At 39.7% G+C, this 26,891-nt stretch overlaps 1 protein-coding gene across 2 annotated transcripts in view; it reads right to left on the reverse strand.

Moving 5' to 3' along the window:
* The window catches only part of KDM5B (lysine demethylase 5B), a 58,610-nt gene that overhangs the window by 27,281 nt on the left and 4,438 nt on the right, over positions 1 to 26,891 (reverse strand). Inside the window, exons 2-11 of one of the 2 annotated variants that reach the window (XM_076357733.1) lie at positions 18,140 to 18,217; positions 16,624 to 16,746; positions 15,526 to 15,696; positions 10,037 to 10,171; positions 6,218 to 6,311; positions 4,461 to 4,564; positions 2,821 to 2,979; positions 2,137 to 2,256; positions 1,530 to 1,688; positions 903 to 1,084 (exon numbers count right to left, since the gene is read on the reverse strand). In XM_076357733.1, the coding sequence (XP_076213848.1) occupies positions 903 to 1,084; positions 1,530 to 1,688; positions 2,137 to 2,256; positions 2,821 to 2,979; positions 4,461 to 4,564; positions 6,218 to 6,311; positions 10,037 to 10,171; positions 15,526 to 15,696; positions 16,624 to 16,746; positions 18,140 to 18,217 (1,325 nt within the window). The remainder of the gene's footprint in view (positions 1 to 902; positions 1,085 to 1,529; positions 1,689 to 2,136; positions 2,257 to 2,820; positions 2,980 to 4,460; positions 4,565 to 6,217; positions 6,312 to 10,036; positions 10,172 to 15,525; positions 15,697 to 16,623; positions 16,747 to 18,139; positions 18,218 to 26,891) is intronic. The other variant, XM_076357734.1, reaches the window with a different exon arrangement.

The raw sequence follows: 26,891 nt of genomic DNA on the forward strand, positions 1-26,891 counted from the left end.
TAGAAGAAATGAAGTTTCTACTGCAAACAAAAAACCTCCTCTCCTTCCCACAGTTTTCAGTCTGATTGAAGACCCAGACAAGAAAAAAAAAAGGGGGGGGGGGGGAACAAATCACAAGGAAGATTACATTGTAAAAATTATCTTGATCCCTCATTTACTTAGCCTCACTCAAACATTTGTTTTAATAAATGTCAAGTACTAAGAAAGCAAGCGAATTAAGTCACTGGCAGCTTGGACTGTGCTACAGCAGCAGCTATTTCAAGGAGCAGCAACTGAATTACTGACCAAAAAGATGACCTACTGAATAGTAGCTGGGATGTGGTTTTACCATTCTGCTGGAATACTTATGTGAACAAGGAAAGGGAAAGAGCTTTACAGGTTTCAGGAAGAGGGACAAGAATAATTCAAACTCTAGAGAAGCTGTTGTAAGGTGAGAAGTTTAAGAAGTTCAACATATTTAGAATATCAAAGAGATGGCAAAGATCTGTCCTGATTACAGCTGACAAGTGTTCGCTTGATGAGAGGATTTATGATAGAATGATCTATCTAACAGACAAAAAAATATGCAGGATCCTAAGATTGTTAGTTGAAGCTAGATGATTTTTAAAAAAAAACTTGCATGGTTTTTAGTTCTACATTGAGCATAATAAAACATTTGATGGAGTATCTGCTGCATCTCTCATGGATTTTTTTAAACTGGGAATGGATGTCTCTTTCCAAAATATGACCTCTTGTCCAAAAGCAGGAATCACACCATGTCAAATTTAACCCTGCTGCTACAGGATTGCAAGGGTTATTCTGGCCTGAACTCTATGAATCCGGTTTTAGTCCACTAATTAAAAAGGGGAAGGGGGAATGACAGGGAGATTGCTTCTCAGGCTGAGTTTATTCCTCAAACTCACCAATGCAGATAGTTAATCGAATAGCTCCAGTGGTCTTCTATATGCCAACAAAATGAAGAAAAGCACATTCCTACATATAGCCAGGGTAATTTCATTCCACATATGTCTGCAGTGATGTGAGCAAGAACAGACTGCTCCATCACAGGCATGTTGTTTAAATTCCAGCCACTATCAAGGTATTCCTGAAAATCGAACAGAACAGTCACAGGTTTATACAACATGAAGTAAAAAACCCGAGAAGGTAAAACTGCCAAAAGAGCAACAGAAGAAAAGCATCCCTTCCAATTAAAAAATAGAAGAAACAGGTCAATGAACCAAAGAACAGAACTTCCACTTTCTTTGCTCTTTTCACAAACCTTATCTGACCTGCTTTGTTAAAATGAGACTTTTTTTTTTAGTCTGGAAGTTAATAAATAACTTCTAGGATAGGTCTGTGGCTTTTAATGTCTGATCACAGCAAATTTTATTTATTCAAAACTCTGATGTAATTCTCCTCCTCACATACTGTGCCAGATTCACAAAACAAACACTTTGCAACCCAGTTCCATTATTTTGCTTTGAACTGAAGAGACTTACTTAATGCAGAACCGCAATACAAACACACAGAGTGAACTAATAAAGACCTACCTCTTCTTCTGGTCTAACTTTAAATTTCCCACCCCTAACTGGGAAGCCACTGCCAAATTCCTTTGAAGCAATATCAGCTCCATATTCTACTGTCACATCCTCTTCAATGGTACTAACAAGTCTCCAGAATTCTTTTTCAACCAGCTCGGTGGGAACCATCTAGGTACGAGAAGAAAAACAAGGCGTACATACTCAGGAATCAGTATATAAAAAGCACATGCATAAAAGCTATCTCAGGGGGGAATCTCCATTAGCTTGAAGCATTTCCCAATTTCAAAATCGCTTCAGCAAGAGGAAAAAAATGCAGCAGAAATGCGGTTCCACGCAGGACATGCTGCTGCTTTGTTCTCTCAGGAACGGGTGACAGAGAGTATTTTCTTCCTTACAGACGCTTCTTCAAAAGTTAAAAAACCCAAGAAGCCGGTGGAACAAGAAACCATGACACCAGCAAGAACAAGGATTCACTGATGTAAATGAGAATGTCTGATTTGGGATTTCATGCCGTTCAAAAAGGGAATTCCCCCCTCCCCCTCAGAAATTATATATTTTAACTAAGCACAACAAATGAAATCTACATTATGGCATCAGGATAAATACGTGAACATACATGTACTGGCATGTTAAAATAGTCTGACTTGAATGCATCTGCCATTTCTCCAAACGTGCGAAGTGTATAGTCTCTTGCTGCTTGTTCAAAACCAAATGCTTCTTGAGGCTTATTACACTCCTGCAATTGAAATGATAATTATTTCGATAATGTATTAGTAAGAATCTGTGCTCAGATTTTACACAAATGGGCTACTGTTACAGCATCTGATGGGGAAGAATGACTGCCCCAAGTTGCACAGTCAGAAGAAACTACTCTGCTTAATTCATGAAACCACAATATTTATTTATTGATAAATCTGCATAAACATTAATGAAGTAACATGCCTAATTTATCCTTCCTCTAGTAGAGCTAAGCAAAAAAAAAAAGATGCATAGACCTCCACACTGAAGCACCCAGTGAGACTCCAATTTTAAATACAGAGGAAAGGTGCCAATTAAAATCCAATATATTCTTTAAAGTTTTAGCAATGCTAAGACAGATCAATTTTTGGCTCCAAAATATTGAGCAATAGCTTTGCAATTTGAAGCATGTCCAGTCTTCATTTTAGCTTTACCCTCTATCACCTTGTTTGCACAACCTTAAGTAATTGTATTCTCAATCCTTAGGAGCAAGTTTAAAAAAAAAAACCACAACACAATAAAAAATAACCTTCAGCCTAACTTTTATGGTTTGTCGAATTACCTGAGCCAAACACTGGGGACACCGCCAGTCCCCTTTGGGAACATCATGAAGGGGTGGAATTAAACAAAAAGTATGGTAACTGTCATCACAGCCATCACACAACAGGAGACGGTCCTCATCGTTACCACTGCCACATAAGAGACACACATACAAATCCACCTGTAACAAGAAATTGCCAGAGTGGGAATTGGAGCACTTAAGGTAACTCATGGTGAAAAAGCAGTTTGGTAACTCAGTCATCTGTGACATTTGCCAAAGCTTATTTTTACTATATCTCTGAAATGTAAATGAGACAAGCAAACACAAAATATTTATGTAGAAGTTTAAATTACCCCCCTCTAATTTAAGGAAGGACGACAAGAGTTGCAAGCCCTTCCATGTATTTTTTTTCCAAATGACAGAACACTTGCTTCAGTGGCCAGGATAGTTTAAATCAGCAGTACTGTGGATTCGGCAGGTATAATATAATACCTGTTGGTGGCTCACAAATCCTTTTTCTTGTTGCTCTTGCGTGCAGCATGTGTGCACAGATGTTTCATCCTCCTCTGAGACCAACTGTTTGGAGCCTCAGAAGAAAGAAAGGGGTTCCTCTTGGTGGGAGCGTTCCTCTTTTTCCCTAGAGGTACTGGCCAAGACCTTCATTTTAATTTGGAAAGGCACAAGCTTCCCAGCAGAGCTACGTGCTTTTGGGCAGGGGGGCAGCTGTTAAAGAAGTTACACACAGCAGCTACTGAGCCCCAAGGAAAAGGTGCAGGCACTCCAAATGTGGGAAGGGTTGTCTGCTGCCTGTCCCTCACCACACCTTCATTAGCAACAGACTGGAAAGCTCTTCTCAAACACAGAATAGAGCTGTGAGGACAAGCGGACACTGTTGGCTTACGCTGTTAAAAAAAGAAGCAGCATCTCCTGCTCCTCCGTGCAAGCTTTTTTTGCGTAGGGGGTGTGGGTGTCAGGCTTCTAGTGTTTGCACATTTCATTCTCAGGTATCTAGCTATAGGCGTGGATTAAACGAAGAACATCTTTGATTTTAGGAAGGACCCAAGTAGTAGCATGGACAGAAAGAATCTCAGTATCATCTTCTCAAAGTGAGACAAACTACTATCACTGTCAGTTTGGGGTTTTTTTGGAGGGGGAGCGGTGGTGTGTGGAGAGTTGGAGCAGGAACAGGGTTGTTTTTTTAAGAAGCATTTGAACAACAAAGCTTTCAAATTAGTGCTGAAATTGTGGAATAAGCGGCAGGTCTGCTGGAGAACCCGGTGCCAAAGCTCGTGTTAAACTCCCTTGAGCTTAAAGAGCAAGGGGGAGAGAGATCACAGAATAACCACTTCTATTTGGACTCTTCTTTCAAAATGCTTATTTTGAGACTGCACCTTGGAGACAGAAAAGTTACTTTAGTTATAGATAGTGAAACTTAACTATCCTGTTATTTTCAACTTTGTAACAGCATGAAGCTTTACAAGTAGGTATATTCCGGCAGGCACAGATACTGCTTTGTTTCAACCACAGGGTTACATGAAGAATACAAAAGAGTCCTTAGTGTGATGAGATTGATGATGACATGAGATTTCACTACATACCCAAGAGAAACCCAGAAACACCTGCAATCAATATCAAGCAGCAGGAAGGCAGGGCATACTCACAGCGTTAGTGGGTTTTTTAGATCGGACTTTGGATTTGTCTTTCTCTGGCTCCCCCGCATGTTCTCTCTTCTCGGGAAGTTTCACTGTGCTATGCGTTTCCTTTTCTGGTGCAACAGAAAAAAAAAATGAGGGCATTACAAAACGTTTTAATGCTTAACATTAGTTGTTATTATTTATTTTATTCATTATTACTTGTTAGACTGTATCACTCCAAGTTATTTGTTGAATTACTTGGTATCCCATACACACACTTGTTTCAGTTAGCTTAAGGCAAGATTTGAACACCTGCAATGCCTACAGAAGCCGGTATCATCAGAAAAACCAAGCATGCCATCACAAGGTAGCAATGACAATCACAGCCCACATTTTTGAGTGGGTATTTTAAATCCCATTTAAATTAATTTAAATTAAATTATGAGTATCTTCATAAGCTAAGGTTTTGTTTCTATGTGGCGTTAACAAATGTGGTTGAATTACTCCATCAATTTTACAGCAGCATGTCACATGGAGACATGAAACAACACTACAGCTTCCTACGATGATCTTCACACTTCAGTTTCTTGTAGTGGTAGCTTTCATGAAAACATATCATCAAAGTTGAGCATGTAGCAGAAGTGGCCTGACAAAGAAGCAGTTCCTCTACATTCTTACACTCCTACCTAATTTGGGCATGTCTCTACTCTGGTCTTCATTCCTGACACTATTAAAAAAACCAAAAAACCACACACCCAAACCCACACAACAGAGTGTGGAGAATCCCAGGGCTCTGGTGCCGAAGTCAAGGGGGCAATGAAGTTCTTAGCTAAAGTTACAAGCGAGCTAGAGACCTTTACACCTGGACATGAGACAATCCAAAGCATTTCTTGGAGTCCGAGACCTAACAAAGATATTAAAGAGGAGAATGTCTACATCTATCAGAAATTTAAGCATTAAAAAACTGTCTAGAGCTTTTTCCTTCTACTCTTCAGGGGGAAAAAAGAAAAAAGGTTAATGCCTAGAGACACTCCTTAAAGAAAAAAATTACCAAATTAAAAAAGACCACAAATTCTTGGGGGGGGGGAAGATTTTAAATGAACAAAGGAGACTGACAAACTGCTTAGTTAATTTCAGTTATTAAGTAGTTGTAAATGGTGCCTGTATTTGCTTTGCCAAATTATTTGTCAAGCTTATTCTTCTGTTTGATGGCATTAAACATTTCTTCTCAGTCTGCAATTACTATTTCTTAAGGACAGGTAACAGACTCAGGACTATTGATAGAAGCCATTTAAAAATCGTATTATGGGAACTTTATTGTTAAGTTCACAACATACTACCTTTTGCCTTCCTGAGTTTCATTTCCTGATTTCAAATTCAAATTCTTTCCTAAAAGTATCTAAAACCTGATATATTCTTAAAAAAGTTTCCTCTATTTAAAGCTAGTGGATTGATTGAAAATACAAAATAGAAATATGGCTCAAATCTCATTTCTGATTGCTCCGTAAGAGACACTGAAGTTTAAAAAAGTAGTTTTTTTTTTAACTGAAAATATCATCTTCTCCAAGAAAACTCAACCACTTACAAAACAAACAATAAGATTTCAAAGCCATAAAAGAACTTTTACAATAAATTCCAATTTAAAAATGAAGTTAACAGAAGTATTTTTTTTAAATACTTTGCATTGTTCCAACTGCTGAATTTAACTCTGGCCTTAAAGCGCGTTTGTACAAAGTAACAGAAATTGCATTCGCATTTTGTTTCACTCCCCACTTGCCACTCACCATTTTCACATTTTGGAGGTGCACATCCCATCCTACGTCTCAGATTATGAGTTCTGGCTTCTGGAGGGTCAGATTCAGTTTTAATATTGGTTGCCTTAAAAAAGAAAAAAAAAAGTCAGTGATGTCCTTAGATGGAACACTTTGGTTTTACACTTGTATTTGGGAAAGTGTTCACTGCCATCTAAACTCACGGCTGCTTGCCCAAGCACGGACCGACAATTTTGGACTATACAGCTGGCCACTGCATGCAATGCTGCAGGAAAGGCTGCATCCCGGAGAGATCCAACCTGCGCTCAACTCCTCCCGCCCCTCAGAGCTGCTTCGGCTCTGAAGAAGGGAAAAAGCTGGCTACGTCCAACACTCAGAGTCCTAACAAGAGAGCGCCTATTAAGGTCTAAATAATTCTCTGCAAGTCTCTGCAGTTGAGTAACTTCGGTGGCAGATTCTGCGCAAGTTTTTAAAATGCACTTTTCAATACTCTCAAGAGCTGAGAAAAGAACTGGGAGAAAAGGACAATTTTGACTTCCAAATTCAAAAAAATATTTCTGCATACAATTCTTAATCCACTCTGATAAATGCCAAGAGAGGACCGCAAAGGTTCAGAGAACAAGTTGATGTGAGACAGGAACCCTTCACTGAGGTACAATGGAAGTCTTAAAACTTGTAACCAGACCTGTTCTAGGAAAAAGTCAGATAAAGACTTTGAGGACTTCATTTAAACTCAAAGAACCATTTTATACTTACAAACAAATAAATCTAAAAAGGCAACCTGAATTTTTGAAATACTTGTATTCAATTATTTTAAAAAAGAGTTCAGAGAGAAATAACACAGGGAACAACCTGGAGAGATTTGAAAGGAAATCCTACAAAAAGCCTGTGCCAATAATGACACCCTGTTTTTAGTTTGATTTCAGTGGAACTTGATAAGAAGCGAAGGAGCAAGAAACTTTGGGCTTTCATAGATTTTCTTTTACTCTTGAGAAGCAGAACATACTCCGGTCTTCTAAGCAGGGAACTCGGTGTATTGTGGAGCTTTCAACACAGAATAATGTTTTTCCGTTTAATTCTTACATTTCTTCCCTGAAGTTTTGAGACTGTGGGAGAACAATTCTCAAATCTCTCAGCGTAAAGACGGGTTTCTCCAACATTGTATTTTTTAAGCCTAATTTCTTAAGGAAATGAGGTCATGCAACCACTCTCCTGCTACTCACACAAGTCAGTCCTCTATCAACCAGTCCCTGAACCCCAAATAATGGGACTTGTTGGCCTAGCTCTAAAAGCGTGACTTCCAGTCTGAATGCACCATCAGGTATTCGAAGGGGCAGGGTTTGTTGTTGTTCTGTTTGGGGTTTTTTTTGTAGGCTTTTTTGTCTGTTTGTGTGTTTTGGATTTTTACAGAGGTAGTTTTGACATGATTTCCCCTTCACTTTTGGTGTTCTCTTTGTCCAAATTACTGTCTCCACGAGACCAGGCAGAGGTTCCATTGCTTAAGATATGCAAAAAAATGCTGTTCATTATATTTAGTAATACTGAATCAGGATCAGTTTGCACTGACCCTCAAGCAGTGCAGTAACAGATGCCCCATCTTCTACATCTTTAACGTCTATGAGTTACGTCCGTATTCTGTGCTTAAGCCTATATTTAGCTTCACAAGAGTAGCTCTTTTTTTCAGCCTGAGCCTTTTATCGTATCGATTCATCTCACTTTCACTTCTGCAGCATTGTTCTGGTCTTTTACACCTATCTTTTCTACATCAAGCATCTAAATCCTTTGCATTTCAAAACCAGCCTGTGAGTGTCATTGCCCTTTTCCTTTCCAATTCTGAACATTTTCTCTTATGTGTTTACTAACCAGGTAGGAAAGGGCATGGTAAAACTGTATGCGTCTTACAATTGCAAACTAACACTTATCCCACAGGCTGTATTTTTTTGCTAGTAAGAATAATTTACAGTACTTTCCTGTAGTTCACTTATCTTAAAGGTTTATAGTAGATGGTTAGCCTTTGAAAAGCAGGAAACGTCAAACTGGTAAACATGAGAATGAACTCAGGTTTTACAATTTGAGACACTGGCAAACTCTTGTGTATCTCATTAGAGCAAAAAGTTGAGATACATTAACCAAACATTACTACTTTGCAACCAGGTCAGCACAAAAATCAACTGCATATAGCTTCAATGAAGAATAAAAACGGATTTAATCGATGTAGCTGACTGCACTGAAATGGAATAGAAATACATTAACAAATCTTAACTTTTGGAAATTATTGTCTTAAAGCACTACAGCTCCTTCCTAAGCGAGTCAGTCCATGCTGCTTAATTCAGCCTTAGCTCTGTATGTTTCAATTCTATTCTTAATCAAGTATTTTCTTTCCACAGAAATTGGGTGCATGGCATCAGTAGTGCTCTGGGAAAGAGCTGACAGGGTAGCCTTGCATTTTGGCTAAGTACAAACAGTTAGCTTTCACAGAAATGACAAAAACATGCACTCTTCGTTAGTCAGTGTCACCTGACACCACTGTCAGAGAAACAGGTAAAATTTTAGTATATATTTGCCCTGCTGTTGATCTTTAAAGGATACGTGAGAACTAGCATCTTTCAACCACAGGCAGATACTTCAAATGGAAAGTTTCAAATCAAACTACTGAGGTTTTCTCAGAATTATAAACCTACTTGTAACCAAGTACTTGAGTGGAAAAGCTTTAGAAAACCTTAATTGTAACTTATTAACTAATTATAGGCAGAATTTGCAACAACTAAGCTGTACTACTTGGTAGTAATAAAGACCAGGACTAGAACAATGGGAGTTAACAGAGAGCCTGAAGCGAACTTAAATAGAAATCTGGATTATAAACAAAGGGAGTCAATCATGACCTTCCTAACTCATGATGTCACCACTAATAAGACCGTCTCCTGGGAATAAGCCTCCCTTACTCTTCATCTGCTCAAACAAAAGAGACGGTAAACTCTCTGAAGGCAGGAACGTCAGTCTGGAAGGACTGGAGTCACAGTAGAACAGTTTTCCAGCAAAGGAGACACATAGTGATCTCCTAAAATATGTCTTCACAGGAGAACTCTATGCAGATGTAATCAATACATTTTATGCTTATCCAAATAAATATTATTTCTTAAGCACACGTATGATTAATCCTGTTTGATTGTACAAAACCATACCAACTTAATGTTATGCAAGTTTTTCCTTACATTACATGGTGAAAGTATAGCAAATTGACAGAATTCAGAGTAAAAAAAGAAATACAACAATGCTAATGTTATAACAAAAACCTTCTCTGCTCTAACATCTGGCTTCAACTCATGAAAGATTTACAGAAACCTCCCAATACATTTAAAGAGTAACTACTGTTCACTGGCTGTCCTCTGAGGAAATGACAGAGATCAAAGCTGCAGAAGACAAGCTTCATTTCTAGAATGTCATCTGTATTTTGATCTATGAGACCCATATTATTTATAATTATGCTAAAAACATTATTAGAGCGTACACACTCGTAACTCCTGTATAAGCGGAACAGCTTCAGTAGAAGAGCCTCTCAGAACTCCCAACCACAGTAACACACTTTTTAAACCTTACCATATTATTTATAGATGCATAAATTATAAATATTTAGGTATGTTTAACAATGACAAAGAAAAAGTTGAACAGCTGTTTACTATGTATACACATTTAGCGATCTGATTGAAATAAGATTTGTCCTGTAACAACTAAAACCTGTTGTGCCATGTTGCTAGGCAAACTATCACTGCATTACGATTTCAAGCTCGGTCACCACAGAGCATTTACCCATATAAAGACAGATTATCTCACCTCTGCTCTTAGGCGTTTTGCTCGACGAGCAGGTGGACAAGTTTCAGACGGCTGAACAGACTGTCTCTGTGGAATATCGTGGGGCTTATATTCCTTGTCCTTTGTGTCACTGGTGAGATCTGGTTTCTGCAAGCACTAAAGAGACACAATTTGATTACTTAATTTCTGCCTCTACTTCTAATACAAATTTGTCTAGAACAATTTCCTGGCTAATGTGAAAGAATGTAGACAGGGGTTTAATAATTACTGTGCTGAGTTAATAAAAACAGTATTTATGACAATTGTAACATTACCTATTTGAACAACTCATAAAATCACTTTTTCCTGCCCTTTTACTGAATGCAATAACCATAATAAAAGGATCTTAAATAAAGCTGAAGTCATCCTTTAAGTTTTATGAGCACCAAACATTCCTCTATGGGAATACCAATACCAATTCTTCTAGTAGATGGTGCTTTTGGAGACTGTATCAAGAGCATACTGGAAACTGCTACAGTGTCCTCAGGTTGCATTACTGTAAGGTTAACGTACAAAGCAATATAAAAGTAAATTACAGCCTATTGTACATCCTTGTCTGAAATGAAATACAATTTTGCCTGAAGAACATTGCAGAAGTTATGTTCCTTATATATTTTGGAGAGGACAACACTGCTGCATGAATAAAGGGCAGAAGGGAAGAAGATGATGCAAGAACAGTTTTAGTTCTTTCAAGTCACTGAATGAACACATTTAATTGCTGAAAACTGTGCATACAATTGGCAAGAAAAATAATTAATGACAATTCCAAGTTTGTCAAGCCACAAAACATTCAGTAACAGCAGACAAAATATAACAGGTTTTAATGAGTAAACAACGAATCCTGAAGAAAGAAAAAAGCCTTATGTTGTCAGAAAGTATTTCACACGAATTGCTGGATCCACGTTTCCCCAGCTAACATCTGTTCCCATCACAAGCATTTTCTCAGCAAGAGAGAAATGGGACAGGAACCGCAAGAGAACCACTGCAGCAGCATAAGGACTGATGCTCTGCAGACAGCACAGAAATCGGACTTTCAGAAAGACTATCAAAAAAGTGATAGTCGGAAGGGGGGGATGAAGGAAGAAAAAGTGGTATTTTAGAAGACAAGTCCATGCTGAAAGAAATGTGTATTTAACAAGAGAAATATCAGTCAAGGGTAGCAGGATATCATTACCTATCACCCACAGACAGTCCACAACACTGCTCAAAAAAACCTCCAGAACTTCTATTTTCTTTAGGACTGCTTTCGATCTCAGACTTTGTAAGCTCTAGACTTATTCTTTGAAAGCAAATGTCTGACTTAATTGCACATTAAATACACACACAAAACCACCCAACTTTGCAGCTCATGCACACGAGCAGTAAGTCCTGGCTGATGCTCGAAGTTGGGCATGCTCCTGCACTGCGTACTTGGAGGCCACAGAGCACTGCAGCTAGCTCTTCAGAAGAGCATGCTCCCTTAAAGCTCACACCGAAGGAAGATGATGTGAATTATTTCACATTAACATCAGTGGGAGAAAGTCACAAGTAACAATTTCTCAGGACAAAAAAAACAGACAAGCAGAAAAGGCGAGTATGAAAATGAGAGAACAGAAAAGCAAATGAGACTAATGCTACATAGAACATTGCCAAATTTAATGACTTTTGTAAATTCTGGTTCCTTGAATCATGTCCTCGTGTGAAATCCAAACCTTTCACTAAAAAAATAGTTTCTACTCTTTCTAGTAACAGCGGACATATGATCCGTGAAAGCAAGTATCTAGAAGGCAAACAGCTTTTCCTAAACAAAAGCGCAATGAAACCTGGAAAGAAAAACAACAAATAGCATAATTTGCCTCACTTCAGTGGAGTGTCCAAGCGAGTACTGTCCATTGAAAAAAAGCCCAGAAGACATTTCCTAAATATTGAGGTTTCAACAACTATTTAAGCAGAAACATTTCCCAGTGCCTCAGTAATCTGAAGGCAAAGCAGTAGTATGAAATGGCTGGTAATTAACATTTTCAGTTGTAGAAGAAGAACTAGAAGTGTTAAGTCCTGTCTTAAGGATGGGAATTCCTCTGAACCTACTTTACCCCTAGACTGACCTGATCAACTGCAAGCATAGGTCTTTAACCAAGGACACTGGCTGCTACTTCTTCAGTCCTTTCCTCTCCCAACTAGCAGAGCCTTTTTGGTAAGGTTAAGTTTCTATCAATAATTTACCATATGCTCGTCCTACATACTGTGATCTAGATTGTGATCATGATCCCATATTCTGAGAAGACGGTTGCACATGTAATCCTTAAACTCCAAACGGTGGCAGAGACTAAGTTAAAAGCCCATCAGCTGAAACCATTAAGTAGCAGCTCCTTCACCAGGCAGTCGAAGGACACAGCAGGAATGTTCACAAGGCCTCCAGGATGTCGAAAGATGGAAAAAATATAGGGATACAATTAATCTCCTCCAGGTTTAGACGTTTATGAAGTAGTCATTTACACAGAAGCTAATCACCCAGGCTCCCTGTACTTGCGGAATACAACTGGTCAACCTCTGCTACGTATCCACTTGAGGATAAGAACCATCACGCTCCAGAGGCGCTTATTCTTCTCCAGTAACAATAAAGGGTCATAGAGACCTATCTCACACAGAAACATCTTTATTAGAGGCCCACACATATAAATCTTTGGACATATGAATCCCACTAGGACATTAACGCCTTAGTTTGGAAAAGATTCCAGACCCAGAATTACTGAACCGGTTGTATTCACTGAAAAACGGACCACCACAAGACCACCTCTATCCCCCCCAAACTGTAGCTACATTGTAAATCATGCAAACATCTGGGCAATGCATCACCAAAGATGCATTGACAGAAGACTCTGGACACCTCAATTCATGCAGGGGGACACGTACCCCTCTGGGCATATCGTGTGATTTTGTAGTATCATACTGATGGTTACTATGGCTAAGAATATAAGCAAGGCACAGATAGTAAGAACAAGTACACCAACAGGTCTACTGCAACTACTCGGGAGTCAAACACCCAAGACCTGTCTAGTCCAATGTTTCAAGATAAGAATAAAATAGATACACCCCTGTGGACAGCTGCTTTGAGTATTAGAAACTGGCTGATTTAAGAAATTTTTGCTGTTTGACTGAACAAGAGCTTTAATAAAAACATGCTATCTGTTCACCTCTGAACAGCTCCAGATAGTTTCACTATTTCAGTATGTATATAGAAATATCTTCAGCTGGGATATGTCAAAATAACTCCTGAAGTCAGTTTAACATATATTTAAGCCACACAAACAATTAATGCTATACACAGATCTGGATGAGATTTAAGTTATGGCATAGTCATCAGTGGAAACGACATCGTTCCGTATTTTCGGCTTTTGCAGAAAAAAGTCAATGAATATTGCAAGTACTACCAATTAAAAAAAATTTCAAAAAAAAAATCAGTGAATACAAGCACTAATCTTTTATGGATGATCATCCTGGCTGCATGAAGAGTTTCTCTCAAAAGGCTTGTTGAAATATCGCAAGAAGGAACCACACATCTCAAACTGACAGCTGTCAAATCGAATAGCTACATCGTCTCCAAAAACAAAAATCACAGATGCTTAGATTCCCAGTAAAGCACTGGATAGACAAACAATAAAACGGACACCTACACAAGAAGCATCTGGGAAAGCACCACTTACTGAGAACATATGGACGAAAGCCGAAAAGAATCTCATCTGAGATTCTGAGATTCTTCCTCAAAAAATGTATTGCAAAACAAACTCAGTTGGAAGACAATATTGTCAGGAAGAAAAAAAAAGTCAAATCTTAGAGTGAAAAGTGAGCTAAACCCAACATATTTCTGTGGATTCTCTTAGTTCATTGAAAATACACATCTCTGCCACATATGGGAGAGGAATATTTTAACAGCTTAGGGCAGAGGAGTTAAAAAATTAAGTTAACCATACCTACATAGCTTTTCCAGAACTGCATCCGCTAAACACATCTATTTGGAACAAATGTCAGGTGCGCATTGCAAGAGAGAACTTGAAAAGTTACATTTAAAAAGAACCATGACCTCATTTGAGAAGCTTTTCTCTTCTGAAAGGGTCCGCTACTGAGAAAACCATGAATGTAAACATCAACTGCGTGACAGACACTCGCATGGGGAGTTTGGTACCACGTTAGCTGTTTTACAACTTTTAATTAGATTTTTCCCTGTGCAATTGCACCTCAAAAATACGAAAGCAAAGCAAGGTGTCACAAAACACACCAGCTTAAAAAAAAAAAAAAAGAGAATCCACAGTTTTCAGAACTAATAAAAATGCAAAGTTTTCAATGAAATGCCTTCAGAAAATGGTGTTGCTTTCCATCGCTTAACGTGAATGTGTTTGAGGCAAGGCAAAATATTTTTGATAGAGTAGTTTCCCTAGGACAAAGATTTTTATGTTCAACTGTATTTTGTTCTTATCCTCCATTTGTAAAACACTCAAACCTACACAAGTTAAATTATTTTTTCTGAAGGGTTTGCAGAATCTAGCTCTTCTTCACTGAAAAGTGATCATCACTAGCCAAGTAAAAAGCCTTCAATTCCAACCTTTTTGACTTATGTCAAATCCCTCCCTCATTTTGGTAGCTTCAGGTAAAAGGCTGGTGTTGATTTCCGTAGATAGAGTCATGCTTGTAACAGGATTAGGGCTTTTATTGCTTAAAAAAGGTCAACACTCCTCTCTTTGAAAGATCACCATGGTAAGAGTGTTTCAAATAAATATAGATGATGTTGGCAACTGCAATCTATTTTGGTTTTCCAAATAAATGACTACTGCTCTAAAAGAAAAGCTCTATTCTTCATTAGAGATTACGTTGCTTCCACTCTCAACCAACCCTGAATTTTGTTTTAATGACCAAATGTAAGCAGAAAGGATGAAGATTTAACCTTGAAAGAAGTCAAAAGCCATACAGTTAACTACAGTTCAATATCCATGAAGCATTCTTGAACTTGGACACCCTTAGTGAAAGCGAGGTGAGTTACTGCCACAAAACTGCCGTGGTTTGATATAGTCCCTCAGTCACTCTGTGTACAAGTGATACAGACCCACAGCACTCTCGTTGTATCAGAGATGGACCTATCTGTGAATAAAGTAGTACTTTGCATTTGACAAAACAGCATTAAAGAAATCGTTATAGGAATTCTGAATGTCCGTTATCATGATGCTTCTGTAAACTGTAGAGAGAAAATACAAAAAGGTAGTATTCAAAGCAGTCAGTAAGAGGTTACCTTGAAGAGTAATTCTAAAAACTTTTACTTTTAATTAAAAGTTTGCCCATGGCTTTCTTGAATTGCTTGCATCAACACCACAGATTGCATCTTGTCACCTGCATGCCACAAAGCATGAAATGCAGTCTTTGGAAATGTTCCATTAATAAATAAAAACCAACAGACTGGCTGCTAAATTAATTGGACTTCAGTTAGCATCAATATAGCTTACCAACAGGCTCGCTCCAGATTGGAATAAGTTGTAAGGATACAGAATGCGCTCGTAATGCGCACGGATGTGCGAACCCACGGCTTTGCCAGGAGCGAATCCCATCCTAGTGGCTATTTTGGTCCATTTTCTCTCCTTGCAAACTACATCAAATCCTCCTTCTTCTGCAACTAGCTAAAAAGTGAAAACAAAACGGTCATACATTTAATACTAAAATTATCAGCATTTAAGGAAAGCACTGCTAATTTAAAAGAAAAGACAACACCACGATTGCTATTTTAAACCAGAAGAACATAGGCTAAAAAAAAAAAAAAAAAACCACACCACAACCAAAAAAACCCAAACCAAAACATGGAAGTTGTTTAAAAGCTACAACTGGAACATGTAACATATAACCTACTCAGGAAGTGTAAACTTGTTGAATTACTTTACAAACAAGTCAGCACCTTTATTCATTTCCAAACAGTAATTCAGCCTACTTTTGAGAATTTGTCTGGCTGCAATGTGTCACACCTCTACTTTGTATTCCAACACAACTTTCTAGCACACTACAGTCAGTTCTTCTCACTGGAACAAGTACTATGAAATAGGCTCAAAATCAGCCAAATAAAAACTAACCTAAACATAAAGAAACAGAGAGAACATATCCTTAGGGTCAGGGAATCATATCCTTGGGGTCAGGGAATCCCATCCCTTGCTATCAGGATACATAAACTTCTCCAGAAATTTAGCAAGCTTCATCCTAAAAGTAATTGGATTTTTTCTCCCATATTTCTAGTGGAAAAAGGTTTTTCTCACTGCTGTCATTGTTCAGAAGCTTCCTTCAGTTAAGTCTAAGTTTATCCTTCACCAGTTTGTATCCAAGTTCAACTTTAAAGAAGAGCTGGAAATTTAATTTGATCTCCTAGCTCACATGAAAACTCCCACAATATTACATTTCCTACTATTTCGTCACATTAGCTATGTTAGGTTAAACAAAGTAATATTTTGTCCAGCTTAGATATACCCCAAAATCTCCCTTGAACAACTGTGATACCATCCCAGAAACTGAGATAACACAACGTCTTTTTAGGAAGAGTTTCTCCCTTGTAACAGTCTTACTCTGTTAAGCTGAAATAAATCCAAGATCTTCCTCTCCACATGTGGAATTTTCAGCGTACATCCTTGAAGCTCCCAAAACTTTGCAATCTGGTCCAGAAAATTCAGCTTTACACGAGTTTGGGCCTGAAAAAAAAAAACCCAATTAAAAAAAAAAAAAAAAAGAACTGCATACTAAATGCAGATTAAGCTTTTGTATCCCAGTGTTTATAATGTTGCAGCCTCAGTTGCCTGCCTGGCTTTTCCCTCTGCAAGTGGAATTTTTCATTTTTCCCTCTCATCATATGCAGAAAAAAAAAAAAAAAATGCCATACAGATACTGCCAGTCTTTCCTCAAGTCATTTTTTGTTAACTTTTACTGCATTTAGAAAAGTACTTTCTGAGAACTGACAAGCAATGAGATATTACTGCTAAAAACTACCTAAACTAGCTGCATTGCTAGGATTTATTACATTTATTACATTAATAAATGTAACAGTTTATTACAATTTGGTTTATTTGTAATAAACCAAAAATAAAGCAATGTTTTTGGTTTATTACCAAAAAAAAAATTACAAAAATTACAAACCAACCAGCCCCCCCAAAAAACCAAAAAAACCCACACCAAAACCGGGTGTGTTTGTTAGCCCTTTTCACTCCCAACTGTATTCGTTTCATTTTTATGGATATAAACCGGTCAGGGCAGGGCAAGCCAGCTATTCTGTTTGCACAGCAATTCACCCAGTAAGATAATTGGACTGTTGCTGTGTTAAAGAGTAGCAGCTTAGACTTTAATTTTGACACATTTCATTGTTACCACATTTTCTATTCTTAAGGTAAAAAATGGCCATGCCTATTCTCCGTTAAGCTTGCTCTTAAACTCCAGAGAGCTCTGAAGCAGCTTGCATCCACGCAAATCTCTCTCTTTTTTAGCATTCAAAGCCAGTGCTAGAGCCCCTACCCTGGCACTTCACATAACCACATCAGGACTTTAGAAAGCAAGCATCATGAGAAAAGTCAGGCAGGCAAAGAGTCACCATCATTCCCATTCGTACCAGTAGCGAGCTAACCAGGACTCCTCGTCACGCCCTTCTTCTGGTCTGAATTCATGAAAGCAGTGAATGAAAGTGCTTGCGAACAGCAAATTTTGCACCAACTGAATCCAGATTTTGTAATTGTTTCTTCCAAATGGCTTGTTATTTTTAAAGCACTCTGTAAATGTTTCATCTCTTCCACTTTTAAAAGATGCTGTATGCGTGCAAAATGCAGACACAAATCTATGGCACTTGAGAATTTGAGTTTAACCACTTATAAGCACCTCTGTGTGGAAAAGGCCTGAATTATGTTCCTTTGATGAGCATTAACTTTACTTTTTACGCCTGGTATGTTTTTAACTATGATCTGAAACAGATGAATTTCTGTGCTAATTAAAAACTGACGTTCAGAGGTCCCGAGTGCTGTCAGCTCAAGTCAAACACCACCTCTCAAAAAAATATTTAAACATTTCAGAGCAGAAGCAATGTTCAGCTTTACAGTTTACCTCTAGTTCATTGAGCCTCTGGATCCTCGGTGTAAAGTGAAGTTTATCAACATCACATGCAAATGGAGGCTGCCAGTCCTGGAAAAACAGAAGAGCTTCATCAAAAGACCAGGAAAATGAAGGAAACTTCTCTATATGCCAGTCAAAAGCCAGGTAAGCCCGAAGCACGGAAGAGGTCTCCATGGTTTCCAAAGCCTCCCCAGCCCTAAGCAGCACAGCACGTGCCTCTCCAGCACACGGCAGGATCCCAGCGCGGTGGCTGTGCAACACCTCCCCGCAGGCGAGGGCTGCATCCCAACCTGTCAGCTGTCGCACCCCACCACACTCCCAGCTGTGGTGAGGTCTACTTTTGTTTCCAAATTACTTCATGTTGAACAAGCCTAGAAAGCAGGAAAAAATTCAATACGTCGAGTTAACTCCTGCCAATCACATTGTCCACCCCTTGAATATTTCATTGTGCCTTTAAAATAGACAGATACTGAAACCACTAAGTAAATGACATCTGGGGACTAAGGACCTGTCCTCAAAGATAACCCTTCAGCTGCACACCGAGTCAGTCCATCTTCTCCCTACCCACGCAGGGTAGCTAAAGGTGCGGCACAGGCTATTCACCCCAGTCTCACGACAACCATCACCTTGCCCAGGCCCGTTCCCAAACGAGAACCTTACGACAGCCAAGAGTTGTGTCTGCCGGACAGCGAGAGGAGAACTCCCTGGGAAGCGCTGCCGCCGTGCAAGTCAAACCCACCCACCACTTTAAACGGGAGTAACAGAAACTCAGTTACAACCCTGAGACAGGACGTCACTTCTGTTAGCAAATTCAGTATCGTTACCACGCAAAACACAGAACAAAGTGAAGTTTCGTAAACCATGATCCAAACTAACGCCTGCCTCAATCGGGAAGACTAACATTTGATAGCAGAGACTTTAAAGGCTCACGAAGGACAAATGCAGCAGTTAGCATTCATAAATGCTGGTCTCCAAAACAAACAGCAGCTGCACTAAAAAACAGGAAAAAAAAAAGCTTCTTTTCTTAATTCCTTGTCTGCAAACATTCAGGAACAGCTGGAATATGACCAATTAAAAAAAGATTATTATTACCTTGACAAAATACCTGCAACTGGTAGTGTTATTTATAAATACAACCATAAAGCAATTTTATCTTTTAGATCTCTGACATCTATCACATGCAGTTGGTTTGGCAATACACAGCTTCACTAAACCAAATTAGATTTGATTTAAACTTGACAGTAATTTATTACATATAAAGCTATCTTATTATCACTAATTACAGAATGAAGATAACGTGCATGAGAGCTACTGATAGTGGAGTAAGACAAGAGCTTTCTACCAGGAAAAAGAACAACGCTTCCTCAACACCTGCGGACTAAGGCAACTTTAAGATCAGTGTCACAAGCAGAGTATTTGTTAACAGACATGCTAAAACAACTAGTGTCAAAAACAACCACAAAGGATTTGCAAAGCAATTATCTTACATACAAACACGCAGGCTCAATTCTATATTATGACAACCCCATCCTGTCACTAGACCAAGCCCATGGCAGAACCAGGTAGTTTCACAACTAGAGAGGAGGGATGCAAGAGTCACCGAGAGCGTGGAAAACCCGAAGAGCAAAGAGGGACGCCAACCTATGAGTTTTATCAAACATACGTTCACTAATCCAGACCTCTAAATTAGTAGTAAGAGAGACATTTTCTGATCCTACAAAGCATTTTCAGCACATCAAAACGTGGCAAGGCCAGGTTGAAATTAAAACTTCAACTGGAAATTAGATGACAATAGGGGGGTCAGGATGACAAATTATCAAGAGGATGGTCAATCCTCAACCAGCGGGACATGCTTCTCAATCATTTTGTTCTTTTAACCACAAGACTAAGACTGGTGTCCAATGGCACGATGTTCTTATACAACTACATAAAATTAACCCTACATTTTTGTTTGCCAGAACACCAAATGCAATGAAAATTGCAAGTCTGATGAAGAAAACGTTTGACATTCTTTTGTAACGTCCTGATATCTGATGGCCCCCAAAGTGTAAGATGAGAAACATGACTGGGAACATTTAGGGCAAGATTTGAAGTGTCATACTTCAACATGGCAAATCCGACTTTCACGCTGAACCGACTGGTTACGTTATCAGGCGCAAGCCTGGAGTTTGCTCTGTACGTGAAGACAGAAGACAGGCAACCAAACCAGGAGAGGACACACACTCGTAATGACACACAGAACAACCACGGGACATTCTGGGGACCAAATTAAATTGCCGAAGGGAGAGCTGTAAGATCCTAAGCGCTTTGCTTAGGCTGAGAGAGTAAATGAAAACACAGAGGCATGTGCTGACTGACTGCTTAGCTAAGTAATAAGCCAAGGCTGTCTCCAGGCGGGCCATGCATTACCCTAAAACAGGATCCTGTAAAAAGGATCTGCAGAGGACAAGAAACAGGAATAAAGAACAGAAGCAAGGATTCAGCTCACACAGGCAATGATACTACTTCTAACACTGTTACTGAACCTGACGCTGTGCTTCAGGGCTATCACTTGCAGATAAAGTACTGGCAGACCGTCAGGAAAGCCAAAGAAGGGAGAGGAGAGTGCAGGAGACTCTTCTGGTTGGGCCACATGTCCCCTGGCACAGAGTCTGCTGCTCTGGCGAGAAGCCCAGCGGAAAGCCTGCATGCCACTGGGGCACAACAGGAGGAACAGGATTCCTACCTGTTCCTACAGGTTCCAGCTCATGCTCAACCTTAAAGAAATAAAGATACAAGTGTCCCCAGGACAGATACAGACTCAGGGCCCACTGCTAGAAAGCAGCCTGTCTTCAGACAGGACAGAAGCAAGCTTGTCCCCTCCACTTAGGAAAGCAAACAAAGAAGTTTATGTGCATTATCTTACAGAAATACCTCCTTCACAACATGGCGTACCGAAACACAGCACTCCAGAATTAGCTAATTAGCTCCATACATCTCCTATTTCTTACTGACTGCCGTACGTTTTGGGAAATTCTTTCCTTTTTGGCCAAAGACGCTTGCTCTAGCAAAGCACTAGTTATCTAGTTCATCAGAAAAAGTAACACGACTCCCGACAACACAAGCTTCCACAACAGGTATGTTCTACACCTTGCAGTTTAAGTTTAATGACACTGAATGAACAATACGCACACCAGAACACTTTGATGGTACGTCAGCTGTTTTACAAAGAGAAGCTTTGGAAACTCAATCTGTTCAATACAGGACTTTCAGTAGACGGCTTTTCAGTCTATCAGGCAGATGGGTCCGTCAACCAGAAACAAAAATTGAGCAGCCTTAGAAGTGTTTAACTTTTAGCAAGGAGAAAGTCATTGCAAGAACTTCTGTTGAGATATGGTAAATTGGCTTAATGAGAGGTAACACTGGATTTACTCTGGGTTTTGACATTTTTAAGCAGGCAGAGCTGAGGGAAATGCATGCTATATATTATATAATAGGTCATATTAGATCATTATAAAAACACTTCTGATTTTAGAAACACACTACTGCACATCCCATTTATCCCAAACTGTTCCATATTACATTAGTCACAGTTGCAGATACAGAGCCATTCACCATTTGGAGAAATTACAGCAGGTGTAGTAAACAGGCCACCCTGACTATCATTGATTCATTTTAAAGTCACAAACAGTTCATTTTGGAGCATCTGAACTACTCAAAGTTGATATAAACAACAAGAATAATATTTATCGTCTTATATTCCGGGGTATGGCAAGTTCATCAATTGCTAAACAAGATGCTTTCAACCCTTCTTTAATAAGTATATTAATTACTCAACAAAAAGCTTGCATACATTTTGAAGTACAACTTACTAAGATACCATTCCTTTTAATGAACATAGCACTTAAGAGACCTATGTGTTTTGAAAGAAATGCCTTTATGCACCATGGAAATGCAGCAGCACCACAAGAGGGAGCTTTTTCGTGGCAAGGCTAATTCTGCAAATCCACTGATCTGCATGATGAGCTTTGCTGTGGAAGAGAAGAGCACACACAAACCAACTCTACAGGCCCACTTCCCTTACGTTTGTGTCTGCAAAATCTGTGAGACTAGACATTTCCATCCAGCGTGCACTTGCAAGGTCCTCAAAAGCAAGGCCTGGATTTCCCCCCTGCTTTTTAAAAAACAAAACAAAAACAAACAAAAAAAAAACAAGTTTAGAAAGATCAATTTAAGTTTCTTTCAACAACCACGCTAAACACTAAGATTAAGGATACGCCAAAAGCAAGAAAACCTGAATTTCATAAAAAAATCTGAACTTTTTACACCACCTGGACTCTTCATCTGAAATGACTTTGTTGCTTTCTATTGTCCATACATGATTGTTAGAAGCCTGCAAGAGACACGCTAAATCATTTGCCTACATTAGCATGCACTTGTTAACCAGACCTAGCAGAATAAACCCGAATACAAATCCATGCAAAAAATGAGACTGACATCAAAATTTCAAACTTTTCTATAAACTTTCTAGACAAATCTAGCTGCACAGAGGGCATACTCTAAAAATCACATTAATATTTCAAGTAGTAATGCAAACTACAAATGGTCAGAACTATTTCTATATTCCTCCTTCCAGATTAATTTGTTACAGGGATGGCAGGCTTCACATAATTTCAGCTGGTAAACCTTGCACCTCATCCAAACTCACTCTCTAATTAAAATTTAACCACCCCTTTGAACTCAAGCGAACAAGAAATTACCACTGTCACTGGTAAGCTGTTCTACAAGTTAGTTAGCTTCAACTTCTCTTTTTCTCTTATCCCCGTGTCATTTTTAACCAAATATCTTGTTTGCTTACTGTCCAAGAAGCTGTTCATGAACACTTCCTGGAAGCAATGTTTCAAGGCATTTTTCAATAAACAAATATCTTTTTTTCTTCTCTTTACAGGACCAGCTTTCCAGCCCCACAAACAAAGATTTTCCTCAGGCTTTCTTCTGAAACCTCTCTTATTTTTTCAACATCTTTTGAAAACTGCAAGTAGCATTTCAGTTGCAATCTCTCCAATGTCAGACACAAAAAGACATCACTTTCATTATTTTGCTAGACAGCGTCTCATAGTAAGATCCAAAAGAATATCTTAGCAATTCTTGCCAGAGAAACACATATTCATTCAGTTAACTATAGCGATTCACCGCTTCCCAGGATGCCCACCCTGCGAGCGTGACCTACATTCTTTGTTGCCAGATCTATGATCTTGCCTTTGCAAAGGTGTTACATGATTGCTGCCTCTGAGAGGGAGGGAGCAGACTCGGGTGACTCAGGAGGTTCTTTTTAGTCTCATGGTTTTATGACTGCATTAAAAACACACTCAAAAGAAACTCAGATGGCAGGATCTATGCAAAATTGATGTGCAGCACCATTTATTGCCCCAGCGGTGTCAGTGGGTCACCCACAAAGCTTCCTTTTGAACGGGAACTAATCCCTCTCTGACCCTGTTAAAAGGCTAACTTTAGTGGGTAACTCCAATCATCAGCTAACCTAGTTTGTGGTGACACGGTCCTTGCTTGCTCATTTTGAGTGTAGGTGATTTTTCCAACAAAAACACTGAATTCCTCCTTGCTAAGAAGGGACCCTGGGAGCAGTAACATACCCTACATGCAGAACTCTTCAATAATATAAGCTTGGTGGAGTACTTCTCATTTGGGATAAAACTGTTATGGCTCTGTTATGTATTGCAGGCTAGCAAAGGAGAACAAACACAACCACAAATTCTTCCCACCCGAGAACCACAGCCAAAGACGAGCTTGCAAAGGGAATCACGTCTCTAGATCCCAGTGGTTCTGTGCCAGCTCCAAACTTAGAGAGAAAGAAAAGATCAGTAAACTGGAGATGATTCTCAAGCATCAGGGCCTGCTGCTCCCTGGGACCCAAAGGTAGAGGACGGAAACTATACATAGGGTTTGAACATCAAAACAAAATAGGTAGCAGGGTTTACATACAGGAGATATCAGTCTTCTCTCCACGGAGGCGACTGCATGCAAGGAACAGATACAGCGGCTCTGGCAGCACCAGGCAAGAATAAGCAGTGTACCAGCAGCACTGCACTAACAGCTGGAGATGCATGGGGCGCTGGGGTCAGTGCACTGGCAGTGAACCCCAGATCCCTGACTCACTTCGGAGGCGTTCACCTAGACCTTGAAGCAGAGCATCCATCAGTACTGGGGCCAGACTCAGCTGTCAGCGTCCAAGGGCACCAGGCCCCAAGAGCTACTGCCATCTTCACTCAAGACAGTGCGGTGTAGATGGACCTTCGGTCTGATCCCGCAGTATGTTCCCAGAGGACGCCCAGCTGGCGAGCGGCACAGACAGCGCAGACGACTGTTTCTGGAGCTCTCCCATCACAGCCCTTTGGAGACAGTCTGTGCCCTCTTCAGATCTGTAACCGACAGCTTTCAAGCCTAGATTTTAAGCCCAACGTAACTCGGATTAAGAAAAGATCCGAATTTAACAGCCCAGAACAGAAGCAGACCAGCTACGGACAATGCTGTTGGCTCCATCCATCAGCAGCCATGGAGCCTCAGCTGACGAGGGCTCTGCCTCTGCCCGGGGGATTCCCCTGTGGCTTCCGCCACGGCAACAGCAACCGTCTGCTACCCCGGCAGCCTGCTGCCCCAGCTATCGACGACGCTCTCCATTCAAGCCGCTCAGATTCATTTCCACTTGTAAAGCACCTGCTTTCAGCGAAGAGCATTTACTCAGACACGTATAAAGGTGGCAGGTTGTATGATCCCAGAAGTTCTCCCTGGCTTTTAAAAACACTCAACCTGGTCTCCTGAACACGCACACAGCACTCCCCCCCCCAGCAGGTTCCCAGATATAACCCACTAATTTGGGCTTGAGAGAAAGCACATCCTAATGGATACGCAGGCATAAATTAGTTCCATTCACCGGCAGCTTTAGTTTCAACGCTGGGGAAGGGAGTTGCGTTTAGTTTGATACTCTAATTCCAGCTTTCAGCTAATCGACGCTGTTTATCTCACATTAAACAAACAAACAAAAAACTACAAAAACTGCCCAAACCTGCTGCTACTATTGTCCCATATAGAGAGTTCCAGGCTAAATCGTTTCATCTTAAGTTTTCAATGAGCTGAACAGAGTGAGTGTTTAAAACCCCTCACTGGAAGAGACTGAGTCAAGGAGAAGATATTCTCATCGTCATTTAAGCACACTCCAATGTTTCAGTGTTTCTGAAGTGCAGAAATCATACCACTGGTGACCGCAGCAGTGCTGCACGTGGCAGCTGCTATTAGTAAAACAATACTCCTTTTTTGCATTTTCCTGATAATTAAAGATCAGAGGAGACCAGTAAATAACCTACTCTGAATTTGCCTAATTTCACCATTAGACCCCTGTATTGAACACAGCAAATTCTTCATTTAAAGTAAACATTTCCTAATGAGCTTCGGTGACTGATCTATTTCTCTTCACAAGAATTCAACAGCATGTGAACAGGAACCTCGGCACTGAAACATCTCTTCCCAAAAAACCCACCCATTCTTGATCCCAACGTGCCAGAAACGGGCAGATCCACCACCACCCTTCGTTCTTTTCCCAACAGCTGATCACCTTCGCAGTTAAAAATGCACACCCTGTTATCTAATTCAAGTGAACCTGGCTTATGCTGAACAGGAACCAGCGGCTCAAGCGCTTCTCATCACGACTGACAAACGACGCAGTGCCTACGCTTTTCTCCATATGATGCTCACTTACGTACTGTAATTGAGTTATCTCTGTTTTCTTTTTGATAAAATCAACTGACTGAGCCTCTGTATATTATCAAATCAGAGGGATCATCACGATCAACTTCCTGTTTAGGACAAAGTATAACAATTCTCTGCATTAATTCCTGTTTCAGCAGTGGTACGTTTTACAACTCCAGCACCAGGAGACTGCCAAAACCCTCAACAAAGTTGCTCCAAAAGTGAATTGGTTTTAGTCCATAGCTTAATGAAGGGTTTTTGGTTTGCTTTGCGTTTTCTTTTTCTCCATAAAAATGAAAATAAATCAAGCAAGCAGCTGAATGAGCAGCCTGTTTAAATCAACACTGCTCCTGAAAATACGTCCCCGGAGCAGCAGGTTCAGTTCTCAGAAGCCCTGTGCCTTTAGGTTTCACCACTCAAGCTTCGTTCAGGTTAAATTTTTCAAAATTCATTCTTTCATGTGCAGAACTTTCTTGGCACTTCTCCATACCCTCTCTAGTTGTCAAATCTTTTTAAAATTCTCAAATGAGTGCAGTATTTTCGACTCTCATGCTATCACAGAGGTAAAATCATCCTATTATTCACCGAGAACCTCAAGAGCTGCATTCACCGGTTTAGCCAAAGCATCTATTCTACCATTACACTGGTTTCCACAAGGATCCACAGTTATTTTTCTATAATCCTCCCTCCTCTAAGACTGACCTACGCTCCTTTGTTCCTACGTGTAAAACCTCACATTGCGTCCTACTTAAGTGATTACTGTTTCATAACATGCATTGTTTATTAGGCAATCGGGATCCCTCTATAACAATGAGCTACCCGCCGTAAACCTGGGATCTGTATGGAATAATTTCCTTTGTTCTTCTAGACTTTTAATGAAAATTAGATACCCTTGGCTTGAGGTTCTGAAAGACCATTAGAAACGTATCCTTCATAAATTCTCATTAATAGTTGAAATAATTTGTGATTCCTTCAGCATATCGATTTTGCACAATAACAGTTA

Source organism: Aptenodytes patagonicus, chromosome 22 (genome assembly GCF_965638725.1).
Source record: "Aptenodytes patagonicus chromosome 22, bAptPat1.pri.cur, whole genome shotgun sequence".
In the NCBI taxonomy this organism is placed as follows: Eukaryota; Metazoa; Chordata; class Aves; order Sphenisciformes; family Spheniscidae; genus Aptenodytes; species Aptenodytes patagonicus.